Here is a 21430-nt window from a genome sequence, read left to right on the forward strand (position 1 = left end):
TAAGTTCACTTAATTTCAGTGGCCTGAACTAACCAATCACGAAGTTATGTAAATCTTAAGACTGAAGCTAACCTTCTGTTGCTCATAAAGCCTCAACTTGGGTCACTGTAATAAACACAGGCTCAACTAAAAGGTCAGAAAAGAATCAGATTGGCAAAGAAAAGGCTAAAAAGGTGGGAATAGCCTTACCTGTAGGGCTGGACTTCAACTTTAAGACATTAGAAGAAAGAGATGTACATTACAAATGATCAAGCAATATATTCACCAAAAAGATTTAAAATAAATAAAACTATTAACAGAATAGAAGGAAAATATTGGCAACATAATTCTAGGAGATTTTAATTCCACACTCTCACCAATGGATAGATCACACAGACAGAGAATCGATGTGGAAACAGCAGCCTTAAATGAATAAATAGAAGAGCAGGGTTTAGCAGGCATCTAAAGGGCTCTCCATTTACAAAAGCTAAACATTTTTCTTGGGTGCTCATGGATTATTCTGAAGGAGAGATCACATGCTGGGACACAAACAAGCCTTCACAAAATAAAAATAGAAATCATGAAGTACTCTAACAAATTGGCAGTTGGAAATACATCACATCAGCAAGCTCTAAAAACTTAAAACACTTAGAAGTTAAATAATACACGACTGAGCAACCACTGGGTCAAAGAAGGAATGAAAAAAGATATAAAAGATTCTTGAATACACATGAGAATGAAAACTTGAGCTACTAGAACTTATGGTGCACAGTTAAAGCTGAACTAAGAGGGTAGTTCATAGCACAACAGGGATTCATCAGGAAACAAGGTCTGGTTAAAAGTGACCTAAGGGCTGGAGTGATAGCACAGTGGGTAGGGCATTTGCCGTGCATGTGGCTGACCCGGGTTCGATTTCCAGCATCCCATATGGTCCCCAGAGCACCGCCAGGGGTGATTCCTGAGTGCATGAGCCAGGAGTGACCCCTGTGCATCGCCGGGTATGACCCAAAAAGAAAAAAAAAAAAAAAGAAATCAGGATAAAAAAAAGAGGTGGGGGAGCTCAAAGTAACCTTCCCAAATCTCATATTTATACTAGTATCTTAAAGTTTCTTCTTGTTCTCAAGCACTCCAGATCTACATTTATGTATCAGTTAAAGAAAAATTAGATTTTTTAAAGATGAGGGCAGAATAGATATATGTGAACTTCTTTGAAAAGTCACTGCCTACATTAACTTAGTTTTGCCTTTTATTTTTAGGAACTTCATTTTCACACTTTTAAAATATCTTCAAGCAATTTCAAAGCAACTAGCTAACCTTAATTCAAAATGTACTGGTAAGAATTTGGTGTGGTTAATAAATTGCTATGAGGCGGTAGGACACTTGACTTTTATGGGGCCAACCAGGTGTGATCCTATGTACTCTAAATGGTTCTCCAAGCCATCCAGCTGTGATCTCTGAACACAGCTGAGTGTGGCCCCCAAATTGCTATTAGCAAAAATAATTTAAAAATAAATGAAATAGGACTCCTAAAACTTTCTAAATGGAGGATATATTAGATCTTGGAATAATGTACAAACTGTGGAACACTTCATATTGCATCCCATTAAAAAGCAATAATGATCACATTAGATATTGCAATAGTATCTTTTTCCTACTGTCAATGTAACAAAAGGGTTGAAGACAAAATATGGATAGGTGTTTGTTTACACATAAGGAACCCTTTGAACATACTCCATTAATATCTACATATCTTTTCCTTATCTTAAATTAACTGATTATTTTAAAAAGGTAATACATGCAATCTCTCCTTTTGAAGAAAAATAAGCCTAATGATAGTAAAGAAAGGGAGGTGATAAAAGATAGAGAAAGGAACCTATTCCATAAATTTAAAACTCAAAGGAGGCAGGTTTTTTTTTGTTTGTTTGAATTAGAAAAGTAATCATGATGCCAGTTTTGGACTTCCCTGCACAATGTCCTATGTGACTTGTACAAAGAACAGCTCACCACTACAAGGAAGCTTCCTGCACCAGTCCTAGTTCACCCCCCCCCCCCCGCTGTGCTTTTGCGACCAGGGAGAGCTGGGAATCTAACCCAGTCTTCCCACATGCAAAGCATGCACACTGATCTGCTTTGTTTCCTATGATTTTGTTTTCCAAATAGCTATTAATGTAAGAAATGAGAAAAGCCTGTTTTATGCCTTTACATTTTCTTTTCTACCTTAGCACAGACTTACACTGTAGGCACACTGCCAGTCACCTCTGATTTAACCAAATTGTAACTCAAATCTTGAGAGCCCGTAATTTCTTACATGGAACTTTTAGAAATAGATGCTTTGGGAACAGAGGATTATGCAGATATTTATTTATAAAGGTGATAGTTACATATTCCGTAAATTTACAAAACATCTCCAACAGGGTATGATACATATCCCTATAATCAAGCATATACATATTTCTGAAGCAAAAAACATGAACTTTTCACCTCATATTAGATGAATAAAGTAAATTCATGAAAGCAGCAGATCAGGCAAGATCTTGGTGCAAAATAAGATGGGCACTTAAGGTGTTTACTGACTTTTGGAAATGTGATAACAAATGGTGGTACTATAGGGGCCAAGATGTAAGACAGTGGGTAGGGAGCTTGCCTTGCACACAGCCAACCCAGGTTCGATTGCCAGCATCCCATTTGGTACCCCGAGTACTGCAAGAGTAATTCCAGAGTGCACAGCCAGGAATAACCCCTGAGCATCATTGAGTGTGGTTCCCAAATAAAAACAAAATGGTAGAACTCTACTGTTCATTGCAGGTATAACAGGTATGTTCAAGTTAAGTTCCAGAGAGGTGGGGTAAACAGTGTTACTAAGGACCTTAAATTATAAATTATAGAGACATAAAACAGCGCCAGTGAGAACCCAGACTTACTGGTGTGCTCGGTGAATGTGCCGGGCCACAAGGAAAGCACAGGGCTGAGTCTGACAAGAGACCATGCTGAAGTTACTGAGGTTCAAGTTTATCAACGCAACATGGTGAAAGGAGTGCCTTAGAAACATTAATCTGAGCAATGGTGATAATGCTGCTGCTGATGGTGCATGTGGCTTAGTTCACACAGCATAGAAGAATCCAGGATTGGACAACCACAGCAGGGAAGAAGATAGAAGGCAGAAACTTTAACAGGTCTGTGTATCTAAGCAAAGTCTGCAGATGCTGTGAGCACCCTTGTAAAAGAGAGAATATAAGGAAGAATAAAATTAGAACATATACTCCATTAAAGGTTTACAGGGCATTAAGTTTACCTGTGAAATAGGTATAACAGTATGAATAATAGCACAGATTGCTGCTATAGGTTAAGAGGAAAATAGGCGAAGGATCACATTCCATGAGAAAAACCAGAACACAGATTTTTTTTTTCCCCCTTTATTTACAATGAAAGGAGAAAGGAACACCAGCTCTAGATTGTAGGAAGGCCTTTATTACAGAGGCCAGGTAACAGGGAAGAGAAGACAAAACCCATAAAAATTCTTAGGTGGTGAGTTATTCGCTCCTATTACATCACTGAATCAAGTGTGAGGCTGGGGAGAAAGGAAGAGAAAGGGGAGAGCTGCTATGCACTTAAAAAAAAAGGTAAGACTAAATTTATGGGTCTCAGTGAAAGATGAAGATAAATCAATTGAGTCAAAGAATTTAATCGAAAGGATCATGCGTTAGAGGTGAAGATTCAGAAAAGGTAAAAGCTGCTGACAGACTGCAAACGAGGCAACAAAATGGGAAGGGTTAAATGTTATCACATGGAGAAAAAACTCCGCTGCTCGTGTGAAGATGAGGAGCAGCTGCAGGTTCAGAAATAGACATTCCTGTCCGCAGAGATGCTGTATTATAGAAGAGTGGCATGCATTTGGAAGGGGGCTCAAGTTTTCCTAAGAGACCCAGAATGGCAACACATCAAAGACAGTGAGCACCATCTGTGTATTTTTTTTAAGCATTGCGTTTATTTCTTGTTGCTATATAATTTTGTTCTCTGACAACTTTTAGGGTCTTCTGTCATTCAGAATAGTCTAAAATATCACAATAGACCTGGCTATTGATATTTTCTTATTCCTCTTCTCCAGAACATGGGATACACCTTAGTTTCGCCTACTTTGATTATATTATGTCTCCACAAATATATTCTCTATCCCACCTTTCCTCTGGATTTCCTTGTTTGAATCATGGGTGGATGATCTCCACAGCCCTTTCTCAGAGAGAGTCCATTTCTGTCTTTTCCATCCCATTAATTTCATTAATTCTATTTTCTAGGATTTTATCTGATAAACCATTTGAAATTTGTACATGCTTTTTTCACTTTCTTTGCTCCTTTTTATATTGCTCATTTTTGTGTGTGACTATTGTTGTAGGAAGCAGTCTTTCTGGACCTTAAGCATTTCTGTGTAGTCCTGATGAAGTGTCAGGTATACAAAGGTGTCACCTTTCTACCCAGGCAGTTTCTCAGGGTTGTGTGTGCAGTGAAAAGCCTTAAGGAATGAGAGTATGCCCTCTACTACACAAAGCACATGCTTCATATCTCTTACTGAAAAACAGTTAAGTCCCTCAATAATACCTGCTTTTGATTGTAGCCTGTATTTTGTTTATGTTGCAATTCTACATAAGTTCCTGTGAAAAGGAAAGAATATAGCAATAAAAGTAGCTTCCAAAACTGCAAAAATCTTTTACCAGTTATCATCCACAGTAGTTCTCAGTGCCTTGCTAGAATTTCATTTTTAGTTCAAAAGGACTTGTGGAACTTGACAATACAGGTAGAACAAAGATTCTTTAAAAGACTTGTGGAGAATTTCACAGTGAGTCTAGGTGCATTACTGTGTTCATAGAAAAGAATGAGGTCTCCTACCAATGTGAATAACATTTGGCAGATCAAAGAAACAGGGCAATGGGAAAAATATCCTCCTGAAAACAACTGATGGGTGGAGGATTCTCTAACAGATTAGTTATGGCAACAATAAAGATGAAAGCTTTACTGCTTAGCATGTTCAATAATTAAACATAAAGACCCACCCATTTTAATTTTCTCCTCCTAAAATTGATTTTGAACACCATACCACTTTAATTTTGTTTTTTTAATTTTATTTATTTATTATTTATTTATTTATTTATTTTTATTAGTGAATCACCGTGAGACAAAGTTACAGACTTAGAGGTCTTCATGCTTACATTTCAGTCATACAATGATCAAGAGCCCATCCCTCCACCAGTGCCCATTTTCCACCACCAATGGTCTCAGCATCCCTCCCACCACCCCCACCCTGTCCCCTTTACCCCACAATGCCTCTGTGGCAGGGCATTCCAATTTGCTTGCTCTCTCTTTTTGGGTGTTGTGGTTTGCTACAGAGGTATTAAGTAGGCATCTTGTTCGGTCTATAGTCTATTTTTCGGCCTGTATCTCCCATCCCTAACCACCTTACTTTTAGTATGGTTTGAAGAAATTTAGTTTTTTTTCAACTGAGGGCATAAGAAGCAAGGTAATTCAAATCTCTTTTCTATTACATAGAATACAGGCTACTATTAGACTGTAAAGTTCATACAATGTTTCTTCCTCTTCTTCCATATCTAGGTTTAAATGTGTCCACTTCCATCTCATATTCACTGATGAGTAAGTATTTTTAACTTAGCTTCAATCAGGCTTCTGCATTCAAGTTGAAAAGGGCTCAGAAGAATGCAGGATGCAAGGATGTGTATGTGTGTGCACCCATCCAGGAGCAGGTAACAGGGAATGACAGTGAGCGTCAACAGAGAAGGGGAGGGAATCATGGAGAGAAGCAGCTGTCACAAACACTCACACAGGGAAAGAGGTAAGTGCCAGGCTTATAGTGCTTAAAAACCTAATTGTAGGACTCAGAGAAAAGTGATCAAATACCGCAAAAATCCCAAAGAGAAGGTCTTAACACTGCAAAGGCGGTCTTTGCACTTCAAAGTCCTCAATTTATTTATTTTAAAATATCACTGCATTGAATCTGCATTCAATTAAAATACAAAGAGAGAGCCTAGACTATTTAGATGCCAATGCCAACAATATGTCTGAATGTTTCCCTCTTTCGTGAAATGTTGAAAAAGAAAAAAATCAAGGTCTTGGCTACAAAGACCCAAACCAGCACAGGCTATATGACAAAGTGAGTTGTTCTGAGAAAGGACATGGGCTTCACAACATAACTAAGCTTTTTCTCTAACTTGCCAGGAGATGACATATGTATGTGTAACAAACTGGTTTTAATTTAAGAGGTTTTTCCTAAAGGGGTTCCACCCTATATGCAGTGGGGTCATATGCTATCTTCATAGAATAGCTTTCAAAGGGCAACATGCACTATTGTATGAAGCCCTGATCCTCCAAGATACAAAAGCACCTGATGTGTTGGGAAAGGTTGACATATTACACCGCAGTAACAGAGCATCTATCTTCTGGCCCCAATCACAAAGGGTGCAGGATAACATACCTATAAGTCTCAGCTGGCCTTAACAACTGATGGGTAAGAAGCAAGAGATTTGCTTAGTCTTTTTCATCAGATGGATTTTAAAATATTAGTGCAAGAAGGACCTCAGGAATTCAGCAGAAGCAAACCACTTATTTCAAGTACTAGAAAACAAAGCTCTAGAGAGGTAAAGGTATCTGTACACCCCATTCTCTCCTCCAGGAATTTATGCATGATGGATTTAGGAAAGAAATCAGGATCTCCTGTGCTAGTGGAGATCACTGAACAATGTAAGGGAAAAATTAAAAGATAATTTTTACTTGTTTGTCTGATCATACCCAATGATGCTCAGGGGTTACTCCTGGCTCTGAACTCCGAAATTACTTCTGGCATTGCTTGAAGGACCATATGGGATGCCGCAGATAGAACCCAGGTTGATTGTATGCAAAGCAAATGCCCACTCGTGTACTATCGCTCTAGCCCCAAGATAATTTTTTAAATACACAAACAATCATATTTGTCCGTTATCAATAGAAAATAAATGAGACTTTGGAGAAAGGGAAAAAGTGGAGGTATGAGTATACTTTCAAATCTCCAACAGCCCATTCAGGGCCTTAACCTGGCATAGTAATACTTTCGTGAAATGCAGAACTAGCTCATAACCACATGCTCCCCTCTCAGAATACATGGCTGATTTACAATGTACACTAGTATAAAGCATATATTTGTTAAGGAGTTATACATAATCACATACTTATATTTGAGTCACGCTATTTGTCAGAGGTGGGAGGAAACTCCATCTGAAGACTGCAAAACTCAGGGCACCAAAATGATAGCCTATAGCTCAGATATGATATATTATAAAACATAAGGCAAAAGGAGAGGCAATAGCCAATGAAAATAAACCCTAGACTGTGACAACAGGCTGAAGGTTACTAATTGAATTAAAATTACAGAATTAAGATTACGAATGTGGGGGACACACAGGAATGATCCAATGGACAGTGGTGTTGGAATATTAACAATTTGGTGGAACTTCTGGAATGATAAGACCATGTCCCTTAAAAATTTTCTTGTAAACCATTTTATATTTCAATTAAAAATAGTTGACAAAACTGAGGGAGGAAAGGAATGAGGGAAATGGAGAAAGAAAATAAAGGAAGAAAAGAAAGAGAGGAAGGAAGGGAAAGAGGGAGCAAAGAAGGGAGAAGTCAATACTGCAAGAAAGTGTATCTGGAGTGACAGTAGATAGGGTGCTTGCCTATCTGGAACCCCAGATAATCACCCAGCATCACCAAGGATAATCTGTGAGTGCAGAGGTCCCCCCAAACCAAACAACAACAAAAAAAGAAAAGTATTTGGATTGATTGGACAGTCCTCCAAAGCCGGCTATCAAATCTATACACAAAAACACACATGAATGAAAGCAAACATTTAATACAGAGATACAGGGAAAAGACAGGAAAATGTTATGTTATAATGTTTATTTGGCATTTATTATCCCAGAATACTGTATTTTATTTTAGATAATATAATAAAAGAAAAGCTTTAAACTATATTTTTATTCAGAAAGGGAACAGGGAGGAAGATCATATAAGAAATGGAGAAAAGAGTTAATTTTTTTTTTTTTTTTTTGCTTTTTGTGTCACACCTGTTGATGCACAAGGGTCATTCCTGGCTCTGCACTCAGGAATTACCCCAGGCGGTGCCCAGGGGACCATATGGGGGATGCTGGGAATCAAACCCGGGTCAGTCGTGTGCAAGGCAAACACCCTACCCGCTGTGCTATCACTCCAGCCCCAACTGGGTTGTTTTCAAATAGTGATCACAAGCTAGAGAATTTACCTATTTAAAAAGTTATCAAATAGTTCCTGAAAACTTGACACAGCACTGGAGATATGAAATGCTTTAAATTTAGATGTATGAAAATCATCTAGATTGTAAAAAACTATCATTGAAATGTAAAATGCTTAAAATGATTTTAAGAATAACTGAAATTAAGAATCAGGATTAAGTTGAAAGGAGGCTAGATTTTTAATATTCTCACAATTCTATCAAAGATAAAATACATTGTCTTGCTTAAATGTACTGCTATTTAAATGGTCCTGATAGACTGAATTATTTTGTGCAATAATATAATGGGCCCTCACTAATTAAAATGCAGGAATAATAGAAATGAAAAGGCACTAATTGGATACAAAGCTGGGACGAATATATGGAGTGACTCATTCAATCAATATAAGCAAACTGTGAAAAGCAAGAATAAAGACTTGGTGTGCATGAAGTCCCAACTAAGTGAACAGTGGATGCTGATAAGCTGCCTCCAAAATATGGTATAAATTTGAGCATGGAATTGGGTCAGATTTGAGATCGGGCCTCCTAGTACTCTACCAGGGGGTCTGCAGAGTTCTCTAGTGAGGATGAGGTGGGGACTTGAATGCAAGAGCAAAGGGCTCCCTGCGAAATGACAGGTATGGAGACGCTCTTTAAATTGTCACTAATTTGTCAGCGAGGGTGTCTACGGAACATCTTTAGTTCTATGAGCTGCTATCTCTGCTCTTCACTGCTAGTAAACTTATACGCATTTATTGCTGTAACTGTCCCCTTCCCCAAATTCTAATGTATTTATTTATAGTTGGCTTCAGTTAGAGTGAAACCTATTCAGAGAGGTGGCCATTTGCACTCTAGTTCAAACTTAGCTGTTACATCTGTGAGGCACTTTGTTTTTACTGGGTATATGAAAATTGAAATTGTTAATCAAAATACTTGAATATGAGGAAGAGTGACTACTTTCTTGGGATATTACTGAAGTTAAATTTTGTCTTCAGCAGAGGCTGAGCTATGAGACCTCAACAAGTTTCTTTCATTCCAAGCAATGACTCACACTTGCCATAAGCTGCCCTGACAACTTTCCTTTGGCAAATTATCCAACCCATTATAGCATACTTTTAAAAAAAAATTAAAAACTGGATGACAGACAGTTTATAGTGGGGGGCAGTGGTGGTAAACTGCCATCAAGAAAAGAATTACTCAGTTTATAGGACTTTAAAATAAGAAACGTAAATTGAGTCATTGCTTGTGAAGTCAAATTGTTCAATATAAATCCTTATAAATAAGAATTATAAGGGAGACAAGAGAATAATCTCTGAAAACAATTTTTGTGTGTAGACTTCTAATTTATACAATACATTTAGATTTAAGGACATAAAATAAAATGAACCTACCCTCTCCCCCAAAAACCAAACTTCAGCTTTGTGATCAGTTCTGATCCACATCATCATTGTGTTGCCTTTGGCCTTTTGGTGCTACCTTGCTGTGGATCTAAGTTTAGAAGTGAGATCAATCTATATTCATTCCTTCTTCTTCTGTCTTCTCTCAGCCTGGTATCCTCTAGTTCCATTCAAGTCACAGCAAACTAAATGATTTTGTCCTTTCTTAGAGCTGCATAGTATTCCATTTTGTGTGTGTGTGTGAACTTATAGATCCATCCATCTCTAGTTGGACATTTGCGTTGTTTCCATTTCTGACTATTGTACTAATTGTTCAATGAACATAGGTGTGCATATATTCTTCAGAATTGTTTATATTTTGCAAATAAATACCAAGAAGTGGTAAAGTGGTATTGCTGGGTCTTATGGGAGTTCTAGTCCTATAAATTTGGTCAAATTAAAAAATGTTACCCAATCTAATGTGTCTGTACGACGATTCATTGTGGCATGGTCTCTAAGGATTAATGATGAGGAGTGTTTTTTCGCATGCTAATTAATGATGAGAAGTATCTTTTCACATCACATGCAAATTAGTTAATAACTGACTAATGGAAAGTCTGAAAAATCTTTGTCCTCTTAAACAAAAAAACATGAATAACTATCTTCCTATTATTCAACTGTAAGACTTCTTTATTTATTCTCGTTACAACTCCTTTGTCTTCTGATATTTTTCCCCCACTCTAGTTTGCTTGCTTTGTTTGGGATTTGTTTGGCTTTTAGTTTATTTTTGTTTGGGGCCACACCAGCTATGCTCAGGGCTTATACATGGGTTTGTGATTAGGGATCATGCCTGGAAATGATCAAGGGACCATATACTGCGCCCCGTACTGAACTATTGTTGGGTGTGTACAAAGCAAATCCTTCACCCTTGCACTATTTCTTTGGCCAAATTCTTTTTTATTTTCTCTTAATGGCATCTCTCAAAAAGTATACACTAATGAAGTCTATTTTATCACTTGCTCTTTTCTCTTTTATGTTCCACATTTTTGTGTTCTAGCATGAGATTAATGTGTTTGCTGGGAGAGGGCACAGACAGACATGCTTTTACAGTTTTATATGCAGTTTATAGCTCAGCTGGAAGTAAGCACTGTAAAACTTTTCAATGTGGAGCTACCTTTTCTTGAATAAGCCTGCAATTTATCAGGTTCTACTTAAAAGTAAAACCACTATTTTACATCACCTTTCTAAAGGATTACTTGTAGTTTCCATAGAAACACATGCATTTGTAATAAGGCATTTAAAATGATTCAAACAAATACAGTTATATGGCATCGTTTTTAATAAAAAGGATAGCCTAAATAATTACTACCCGCAAAACATTTGAAATAGAGATTATTATATTCTAGAAAGTGCCAGTGCATTTAAAACAGAATCATTACAAAGCTACGATTTCCTTTTGAAAAATTTTAACAATTCTCATTCTTTGAAGGTTACCTTATGTTCAAAAAATATTTTACAGTTAGGAGTTTCACATGTTCACATGTCATCTAATATTCATTGTAGTTAAAGCTACTGTGTAGATATTATTCAAGGATTGTTTTAAGCTTTAACAGCTACATAAAGCAGTCAAAATTGTAAACCAATGACAATGAATAATTTGCCTTTAAAAATAAATTGTTTTAACAAAAGATGACAATTTTAGAACAATTTTTCTTGTGTCAAATTGCTTTTTAATCTAGACATGGCAACAGGTCTTAAATCCAATGAAAACATATAAAATAACTAATCACTGCTAATGTATGTTTCTGATAACGCTAGCTAAATAATCATGTAGTTAAATATTATACTCAAAATTGGGTTAAGATGTCCACACAGAACACTAGTCCCAAGAAATAACAATAGGATAAAACAAGCTACTACAAAATTATTATTTTGTCAGAAGAAATAAACATTAAAAGATCAGACTTAGCACAGTAGGTCAGGTGTTTGCCTCGTACATGGCTGACCTGGGTTCAATTCCCGACATCCCATATGGTCCCCTGAGCACTGCCAGGAGTAATTCCCGAGTGCAGAGCCAGGAGCAACCCCTGTGCATCGCTGGGTGTGATCCAAAAAGAAAAAAAAAAATCAGACTATACAGGGTCTTAAAATGTTATTAACTGTGCAAAACTTTGCATATTCTCAATTTACTCCCAATGCAGAAATCCTTGCTGTAACATAACAAAGAATAGCAGTCTTTTAAATAAACACAGCAGAAAATATGTATTATTTCTTGTAGTAGCAGCCATGTTCTCAGACAAACCAAATTATTTATAAAGTCTTTTTTTGGGGGGGGTTATCCCCTTTTATAATTATGGTACAATCATCAACTTCAGTAAATTTAATATATCTTTTAAAACATTTAACATCCCTACTTAAATCAGTGATATATCTTATAATATTTTCCCCTCTAGTTATACAATATCAATTCTTTGGTAAAATATTTTATTACATTCATTATTCCTTTATAATATGGAACACTTCATAACCTTGTTTTATTTTTTTTAATAAATTTATTTATTTTTAATTAATGAATCACCATGAGGGTACAGTTACGGATTTATACACATCTGTGCTTATGCTTCCCCCATACAAAGTTCGGGAACCCATCCCTTCACCAGTGCCCATACTCCACCACCAGTAAACCCAGCATCCCTCCCATCCTCCCCAATCCCATCTCCCCCCACCCCACCCTGTCACTGTGGCAGGGCATTCCCTTCTGTTCTCTCCCTCTAATTAGCTGTTGTGGTTTGCAATAAAGGTTTTGAGTGGCCACTGTGCTCAGTCTCTAACCCTCATTCAGCCCGCAACTCCCTTCCCCCGCATGGCCTTCGACTACATTATAGTTGGTGATCCCTTCTCTGAGTTTAAAGTCTTTCTTATATTAATAAAATTGGTAATCAAATCTATTTTTCTCATGAGCTAAAACAGTATCTAAACCTATGTTCCTGTAAGTTTCATCTTTTCCTGTGTTTTGGTTTGGGGCCACACCTGGCAGTGCTCAGCTTATTCCTGGCACTTCTCTCAGGAATCACATCTGGAGGGCTTGAGGGACCAGATGTGGTACCTGGGATCAAACCAGGTCAGTCATAAGCAAGGCAAGGGACTACCCAAAGTACCATCACTCCAGTCCCCTAGAAGCGTCATTTTGGTCCTACCTCTGTGTAGTGAAACTACAAAATAAAATTTACTCTACATTCAATCATTAAAAAATAGGAAATCATCATGGAGCACAGTTCTGTGAAAGAAAATAAGCAAACACATAATTCTTGAACATGCAAAATGAACTCAAATCTCTTAAAGGACAAGTAGGAGGCCTAAAATAATTCACTGCAAGTGTTGGTCATGAATGTGTTATCCATGTATTTGATAGCAATCAGCTCACAAAGGTAAGAAAAATGAGTCCCACCACATTTGTAAATATAAAAATGATCTTAAGACCTTTTTGAAAAATACAAGGTAGCATCAATGATTCAAAGTAACCTACCACTCAGGTAGGAAACTACCCTTCAATAAGTTCTGCCCCCTCCTAAATAGTAAGTTACTACGTGTCTGAATTTAGGACATTTCACTTCAGATATAGATACCCAAATAGTTAAAATTACATTTAAAAAAAATGAGTCAACAATGTAAAATAAAGGTTGCAAAAATCAGCAAAGCAAACAAATGGAGATTGCTATATATAAAGCTGAAGAACTAAAATCTCACTCTGAGAATATGAGCCAAAAGATCAATGAAAAAGAAATGGAATTAAGCAACAAACAAATTTAACTACTGATGAAATATATCTAAGGATAAAGAGTGATAACTGTGTCTACCATCACAGCTAAGAAAGGCCATTTGTTTGTACTGTGGTTGCTTGGTAACTATGAAAATTCATCTAATATTCTGCCATGACAGTACAAAATTCCCATAGTCATAAGAAAATGGAATGACACTTAGGTCAAATGGCCAAGGTTGACTCTTACAAGACAACTGTGGTCTTGATTACATTGCCCTGAACAAATCCTTTTAAATGATTTCCATCTATTCGTTTTTAATTTTAAACAAAAGATTTTTGAAAATTATCTGAGTTTTTGCCATTTTAAATATTTCAACATTATGTATAATTAACTTAATTTAGCATTTCTAACTTCCAGCGCTTAAAAAAATTATGCACCATGTTTAATTGTGGAGTACTTTCTTAGACCAATGAACACTTTAGAAATAAATTTGCCAGTAAATAAACCAGTTTTAAATCAAGTGATCAATTATTCATTTTCTGGCTCTTTCTAAAAATATACCACACCACTTTCTAGTTCTCTACCATTTCATAAAACAATAAACTGAAATATTAAATAATACATTGTATTTCACCACCTAGCCATTGCACTGTTTTTTAAGTCAAAAGTTGGTTTCTAGGCATTCACTGTGTAATCATCACCTGGTATAATTCTGCCGTGGCACTGAAACATTGCACAGAACACAATGCACTCAGCATGGGTGTATGAAAGAGCATTTGTCTTCTTGTGCACTTCTAGTCACAAGCCTCAGGATAGGCACCATCCGTACATCTAAACTAATTCTTTAAAGACCATGTGCACAATTAATACAATGAACAGACGATGAACAGTGATCACCTGCTGAAAATATTAAGGTCTTTCTTTGAAACTGACATGCACGTGGGTAACTAAGAGCTGGGACTTTGTATTACATGTAACAGATGTCAAACAACAGGAATTTCAAACACACTAGGTGGATCTGAAGGTAAGTCACTGTGCACAGTGATGAAGTTAAACACATCTTATGAGTGATGCACTGGGCAGTGCATCAGTGCATAAGGAAACCAGTAACTAGCACAGAAGATACAATTTCATAAACCCATACTTCACAAGACTAAAGTAAGTTTTCTCATGTGCAATATTTCAGTTTAGCACACAATCACAACTAATTTTTTCATTTTATTTTCAGACTGAAACATTTTTTACTAACCTGTTATAAAGAAATGATGTGCTTTAATTTCCTACTCAGTTTTAATGTATATTCATGAGTATTCCATGCATGCTTATCTTGTGCCAAAGGCCACTTCAGAGTAAATTTTTTGAGTAATGCAAAGATTATTTTTTAAAGCTGTACAAAAATTTGGTACCCCACCTTTGGCAAAAGTATTGGCATATAATCTGACTATTATACAGTAAAATGGTAATTTATGGAAACTTACAGTTAAACCCATGTTCCTTCCTTTCTTCCTGCTTTCTAAAAAGTTCCTCAAATAAGATTACTATCTCCAGTAATACTTTGAAAGTGACCAACACAGTAACAAGTACTTTTGTGTAAATTACATTGATACATTTTATTCTAAAGATATTTTAATTAGCTTAATAAGAACTCTTTTTGAAGTGCTTTAGATAGAGGACTCATTTCAATTAGGGGAAGAAAGTACTAGAATCATCAGAAAAGGCAAAAGGTTATTATGGAAATGAATTAAGGAATGGAATAACAGAGAAGCCAGGAGTACTAAGAAAGTCTTAGACAAAGTAGCTGAATATTGACGCAGGTACAATTATATACAGGCTAGAGCGATAGCACAGCGGGTAGGGTTTGCCTGGCACATGGCCAACCCAGGTTTGATTTCTCCATCCCTCTCAGAGAGCCCGGCAAGCTACCGAGAGTATCCCAACCACACGGCAGAGCCTGGCAAGCTACTCGTGGGGTTTTCGATAAGCCAAAAACAGTAAGTCACAATGGAGACATTACTGGTGCCTGCTCGAGCAAATAGATGCACAACGGAATGATAGTGATACAGTGCTACAATTATATACACACACTAACACTAGCAAAAAAAGTATAAAATTAGAGCATTCCTAAAAATTCTAAGTTGTGCAATCACTGTATCACTATATCACTGTCATCCCGTTATTCATTGATTTGCTAGAGCGGGTGCCAGTAACGTCTCCATTCGTCCTAGCCCTGAGATTGTAGCAGTCTTTCTTTACTCATCCTTCCCAACGGTGCCACATTGGAGGCTCTTTCAGGATCAGGGGAATGAGACCCATCATTGTTACTGTTTTGGACATATCAAATACGCCACAGGAAGCTTGCCAGGCTCTGTTGTGCGGGCAGGATACTCTTGGTAGCTTGCCGGGTTCTCCGAGAGGGAGAGCTAACAATAAGAGGTCACTCTGGGAGCTTTGTTTTATAGTTTCTGGATCTTGGTCGTTCATGGAATTAATGTTGTACAATACATGAAAAAAAATTGATAACAATCAATAGTTTGAGAGTGTCTCCAAATAATAATTTATTGTTAAAGGGTAGTAATAGGTATAATGTTACAAAATGAATCCCTAATAATGCAAATTAAGCCCCCTGGCAGGCATCAATGCCTCACTGTCATTGCACACACAAAGGTGAACAATCTAAAGCAACTCTCCATTCAGATCAACATAACCAATGTCTCCATCACACAATCTACTAAAGTCTTAAAAACAACGATTAAAAAACACAATTTAACAAATGACTAAACATTATAAATGAAGACACAGATACAATTATCTTAAATAATATATTGTGTATATTTTTTCTCTTAAAAGTCCATATACATACATATATATATAGCCTTGCCATTTTTAATTTTTAACATTTAAAAAAATAAAACTTTCAAAGAAAACCCCTATTTCCAAGACAAAAAAATCTAAACTAAGAATCTGAATTCAGTGTAAAATTAGATAGATAAGGCCAGTGTAAAATTAATTCACAAATAATGAATAACTATTCTCTGAAACCAACTGAGTTGCTCTGTTCTAAACATTTGAAATAACTCAGTTCTGTCCAAGACTTTAGGCTCCCCTGAAAAAGGAAATGGTGCTTTTAAATAAAGAAAGCTATTATATCCTCTAAAATTTGTCAAGGAATTTCATTGTGCTTAACTTACTGTATTTAACTTCAATAGTTTTTTTAACCTCTTTATATATACTCATGAGTCAGTCCAGAGTTAACCCTATTTAAGACTTACTTCCTTGATAGCAGTGTGAATTTAATAGTGGTCTCAAGTAAACCATTCAAGATTTACTGTCCTGATTGCATCTCAGTACTACAAATGTAAGTTTTGAAAACCAAGGCAGAATACACAATCAAATTAATGTCTAGGATAATCTCCTTTTGCAGTTCCAAGTTGTACTGAGATATTAAAAATATTCCTCCCTAAAAAGCTTAGTATTTTATCTTGATTAATGTTCCAGCTTTATCATGGCTTATTTAGTATAGCAACAATATTTTGGTAGTATAATTAAAAACTTGAGGCTTTTTACAGCAATTATGAATTGATATTGAAAATTCTTTGGAATAATTAAATATTAGAGGCTTGTTAGAGTGTCTTTATAAAAAATAATGAATTTCCATAAAATTTGCATGTTGTTTAAACTAGTCTCGCTGTTATAAAGTCATCAAATTGTAATTGCTTACAGTTAAAAAATTTCTCTGTACAGAGTTTATTCACAACTGACATACATTTCTATATTTGGAATTTTTTGCACCAAAATATACTTTTGTATTTGTTATATTATGTTAAGAAAATAAAACATAAATAAAAGATAAAATGGATTTTACTGTCCTCATAAAATGTATTTCAAAAACGTAAACTCTTCTGCAGCATCATTATCTAATAATGTGAGAAGGTTGGGGATATTTCTATGACTCTACCTTCAGGCAAAATACAGTTTTATATTTTCCTCATGTATGTGTATGTCTTTACGCATCTTCTTTATAGCATGCGATAGTTTCCACTCAAGGAAAAAAAAATGCATGTTCACAATTCTAGCCAAATCCAATTCTATTAACATATATCAAGGAGGAAAATCCTCAAGAATTGGCTATTATCACAAAAACAATGACAGACTAATGTAGGAGGGAATGAATGAACTGTGATTTGTCATGATTTCCCAAGGTCACAATACTGATGGGTAGTGAGATTTTCTTCCTTAAAGACACAGCAGCATTTGAGACTTGGGTCACTAGGCTTGGCTGAAAAGGTTGAGGACTACAATGACTTCACGTAGATACTATTTTATGAGTTTCAAGGTATCTAGGAAAGAGGAACATTCTGAAGGCATTTACTATTATAACATGCCATCCTTGCATGAAATAATTAGATTGCAATTACACACTTACCAAAAATCTTGGTTACCAGGAAATGATTCTATGTACTTTGCATTTTGATAACACACTTTATTATAACACAAACAGCCATAATTAATGTGGCATTTTGATTTTTGAATCATAACAAATTATCTTACAGATGGATAATGATTTTATCTAATTATTCTTAAAGGCATTACAGAATTAAAATTTCAGCTCCAATTCATGTTCTCCCTTCCCTATGCAAAATAAGAGCAAGTAATCAGCAACTGATTCTTCTCAATATTTTAAAGAATAAGTTCTATAGTGAGAAGATGAAACCTTTTTATTTTACCAGTTTTATTTTACAGAGGAAGAAAAAGTTTCAAAGTCACTAAGTGATCTGACTCTCAGAGTCTAATGTGTAATAGTAATTAGCAATTAGTAGATTCTCTCCCAACAATTTTTTAAAAAAACTTATTTCTGCAGCCTTAGTAGTACCAAAACCTACAAGATGGGTCACATGTCACCAAAACCTATACGTTTTGGTACAAAGGCTGCAGAAATAGCTTAAAATTTTGGAGTACATGTCTTGCATGCAGAGACCACAAGTTTGATCCCTACCTACACACAGTCCCTTGAGAGCACTGACTGGTGTAGCCCCACTGGTTCCCAGGGCCTTTGAGCCCAAGTAGCACAGCCTTCTTGGCCAGGAGTATACTCAAGGATCCATGACCTTGCCTGGGATTCCCTCAAATTCTTTGCACTATTTTTTCCACATAACTCTTCGTTTAACAAAGTTTATGCTTTTTATTATGTAACTTAAGGCAAGAAAAATGATTAATCAACAACTGAGCAATTTCATCACATGCTTCAAAACTCCTACCTCCAAATTAATTCATGCAGGAAGGTTTCTTTAACTTCAAGGATACTAAAATTGTCATTTATACTAGAGTCAACTTCAAATCAAGAGACAAAACTTTCTTTTATGTTAATTTAGAGGGTCTATATACAAAAACCATTAAAGAATTTTAATTTTTTTTTCTTTTTGGGTCATACCTGGCGATGCACAGGGGTTACTCCTGGCTCTACACTCAGGAATTACTCCTGGCGGTGCTCAGGGGACCATATGGGATGCTGGGAATCGAACTCGGGTCGGCTGCATGCAAGGCAAACGCCCTACCCGCTGTGCTATTGCTCTAGCCCCCATTAAAGAATTTTAACTAAAATCCAGGACATAACATCTGAGCCAAATAAATTTTTCTAATGCTTGTTTTTATAAATATTTAATTTGAAAATGTTAAATATAAAATTAGATAATCTATTGATTTTATGGACTCCAAAAGGGTGGCCCTACAAAATTACTTCCATTATTTTAAAAATAATTCTCATAACTAAATATAGCAACCTTCTCGTGAATTACTAGCTTTATGAAAGAAGCCCAGCAAGCTACCAACAGTATCTTGCCTGCACGGCAGAGCCTGGCAAGCTACCCGTGGGATATCTGATATGCCAAAAACAGTAACAAGGCTCACAATGGGGACATTACTGGTGCCCGCTCGAACAAATGAATGAGCAACGGGATGACAGTGATACAGTGATGAAAGAAGACAGTTATCCTCCCGCAGCAGCTAACAGCTCTAGCTAAATATTATACTAACATTGCATATAATGTTACAAGTTCATGTATATGCCAGAGAGAGGAAATTCCACTACTGTGTGAAAACAAGTGATTTAAAAAGATGGCACATCTTCACCCCTATAACCCATGTAAGATGATAAAGCTGGTGTCCATTATCAGAGTGTGCACATGTCACTAAACATCCTTCAGGGATTAATTTAACTTGATTAAGTTAAATAATCTAATTGGGTGGAAAACCTCCAAGTGAAATATTAAGATGTTCACAGCTTCTATTCCTTGTTGACTATATATGGTATCATCAGTTTACTGCCCCAACATGGGACAATGAAGGATGTTTAGTGACATACTTTAGGAAGAAAATACTATTTATAGAAGTTGGGTAGGATCCCCATGAGGCTGCAAGAGGGTTAGAGCAAAAAAGAAAAAAAAAACACTAAAAACCAAAAGTAAAAATACTTATTCTGATTGTTTAAACCCAGGGAGCAGGGTGGAGGGAATGGTCGTTTTTTTCTCCAAGGACCATTTGGATACTGATAATCTCATTTACAAGATATACAATACAAGCAGATGGGTCACAGGCAGCTGACATAAAGCAAACATATGTGTCCCAACGTGTACCAGGGCCAGACCAAACAATTTCAAGGACTTTAAACGGTCTGTGGGCCAGACATATTCCCTAGTTCTGCGTTAAATATGATCAAGTCAAGTATATAAATCTAGATATAGAATATGGCAGAAACACTGAATTACTACTGTGAATTACTGTGAACTGATTCTTAAATAAATTTCTAAAGTTTTCATTATAAAACAGGGCAAAATATTAATAGCCATAATTTTTAATTATGCTATCTAAAACTTTTGCTGCTAAAGGAATGCTAAAATTTTATCCTAGAACATACTAAAGATACACACACAAACACACAAACACACATATTCATACTCCAAGGAGAATAGTCTACCCTCACAGACTGCCAAAAAACATTCAATTCCCTACTTCTTACTTGTAAATGCTTATTTTAGAATAAATTTATGTCAACAAATCATACCAACAATTTACTAATATTGCCACAAGCTTTAAATATTTATATTCCCAATACAGTGTTTATGATTTGTAGACAGAATTTGATTCCCCAAATGTTTCAGAGAAACAGCAAATCAATATATTATGTATTATTATGCAACATTTAATGCATAGCAATACATTTTGAAACAAATATCATACATGGCTTAGCATTTTTTATTTCATTTTAAGTGTTACAAATACTTACCTGATAAGAAAGGTCTTTTCGAGGCAAAGAAGGGGACTGTTCTTCATACATTGGAGGAGGTTTATGTGTGGGTGGAAGATCAATCCTGCATTAGAAAGATTTTAAAATGTGATCACTACACTTAGAAAAAAAAAGAAAGAAAATAATCACAGTTTCCTTAAGTTTTGTAGACATATTTCCTATATCAATATGTATCTTGACTTCAATGTTTATTTTCAATTCAGATTCCATATTTCCATTAACTTATAAGTGGAGAAAAAAATAAATTGGTTTTAAAGGTTCTAATGTTTACAAAGATCAAACTATTTAACATTTAAAGCAGCAGCACAGAGGCATTTTTTTAAATTATCAAGGATATAATCTAGTGTATAAATTCATTTAAATATTGTACAATTTTACATTCAGTCATATCTACAAACATATTAAAAAAGATGTGTGAAATGGAAATCAAATGTGATAGAAGACATTTTTTTCCAAAATGTCATAACATTATTTAAGACTATATCTTAAAATAGTAATATAAAAAGTTTATAGGGGCTGGAGTGATAGCACAGCGGGTAGGGCGTTTGCCTTGCACGCGGCCGACCCGGGTTCGATTCCCAGCATCCCATATGGTCCCCTGAGCACCGCCAGGGGTGATTCCTGAGTGCAGAGCCAGGAGTGACCCTTGTGCATCGCCAGGTATGACCCAAAAAGCAAAAAAAAAAAAAAAAAAGTTTATATTGCAATTTGGAAACACTTCCAAAAG

General features: G+C 35.9%; 1 protein-coding gene across 2 annotated transcripts in view; it reads right to left on the reverse strand.

Moving 5' to 3' along the window:
• The window catches only part of NECTIN3 (nectin cell adhesion molecule 3), a 103465-nt gene that overhangs the window by 19630 nt on the left and 62405 nt on the right, over positions 1-21430 (reverse strand). Inside the window, exons 7-8 of one of the 2 annotated variants that reach the window (XM_055126725.1) lie at positions 20683-20767; positions 17717-17740 (exon numbers count right to left, since the gene is read on the reverse strand). In XM_055126725.1, the coding sequence (XP_054982700.1) occupies positions 17732-17740; positions 20683-20767 (94 nt within the window). In that variant the 3' untranslated portion in view covers positions 17717-17731. Of the gene's footprint in view, positions 1-17716; positions 17741-20682; positions 20768-21430 lie in introns of those variants that run through there. The other variant, XM_055126724.1, reaches the window with a different exon arrangement.

Source organism: Sorex araneus, chromosome 2, assembly GCF_027595985.1.
Source record: "Sorex araneus isolate mSorAra2 chromosome 2, mSorAra2.pri, whole genome shotgun sequence".
Taxonomy (NCBI): Eukaryota; Metazoa; Chordata; class Mammalia; order Eulipotyphla; family Soricidae; genus Sorex; species Sorex araneus.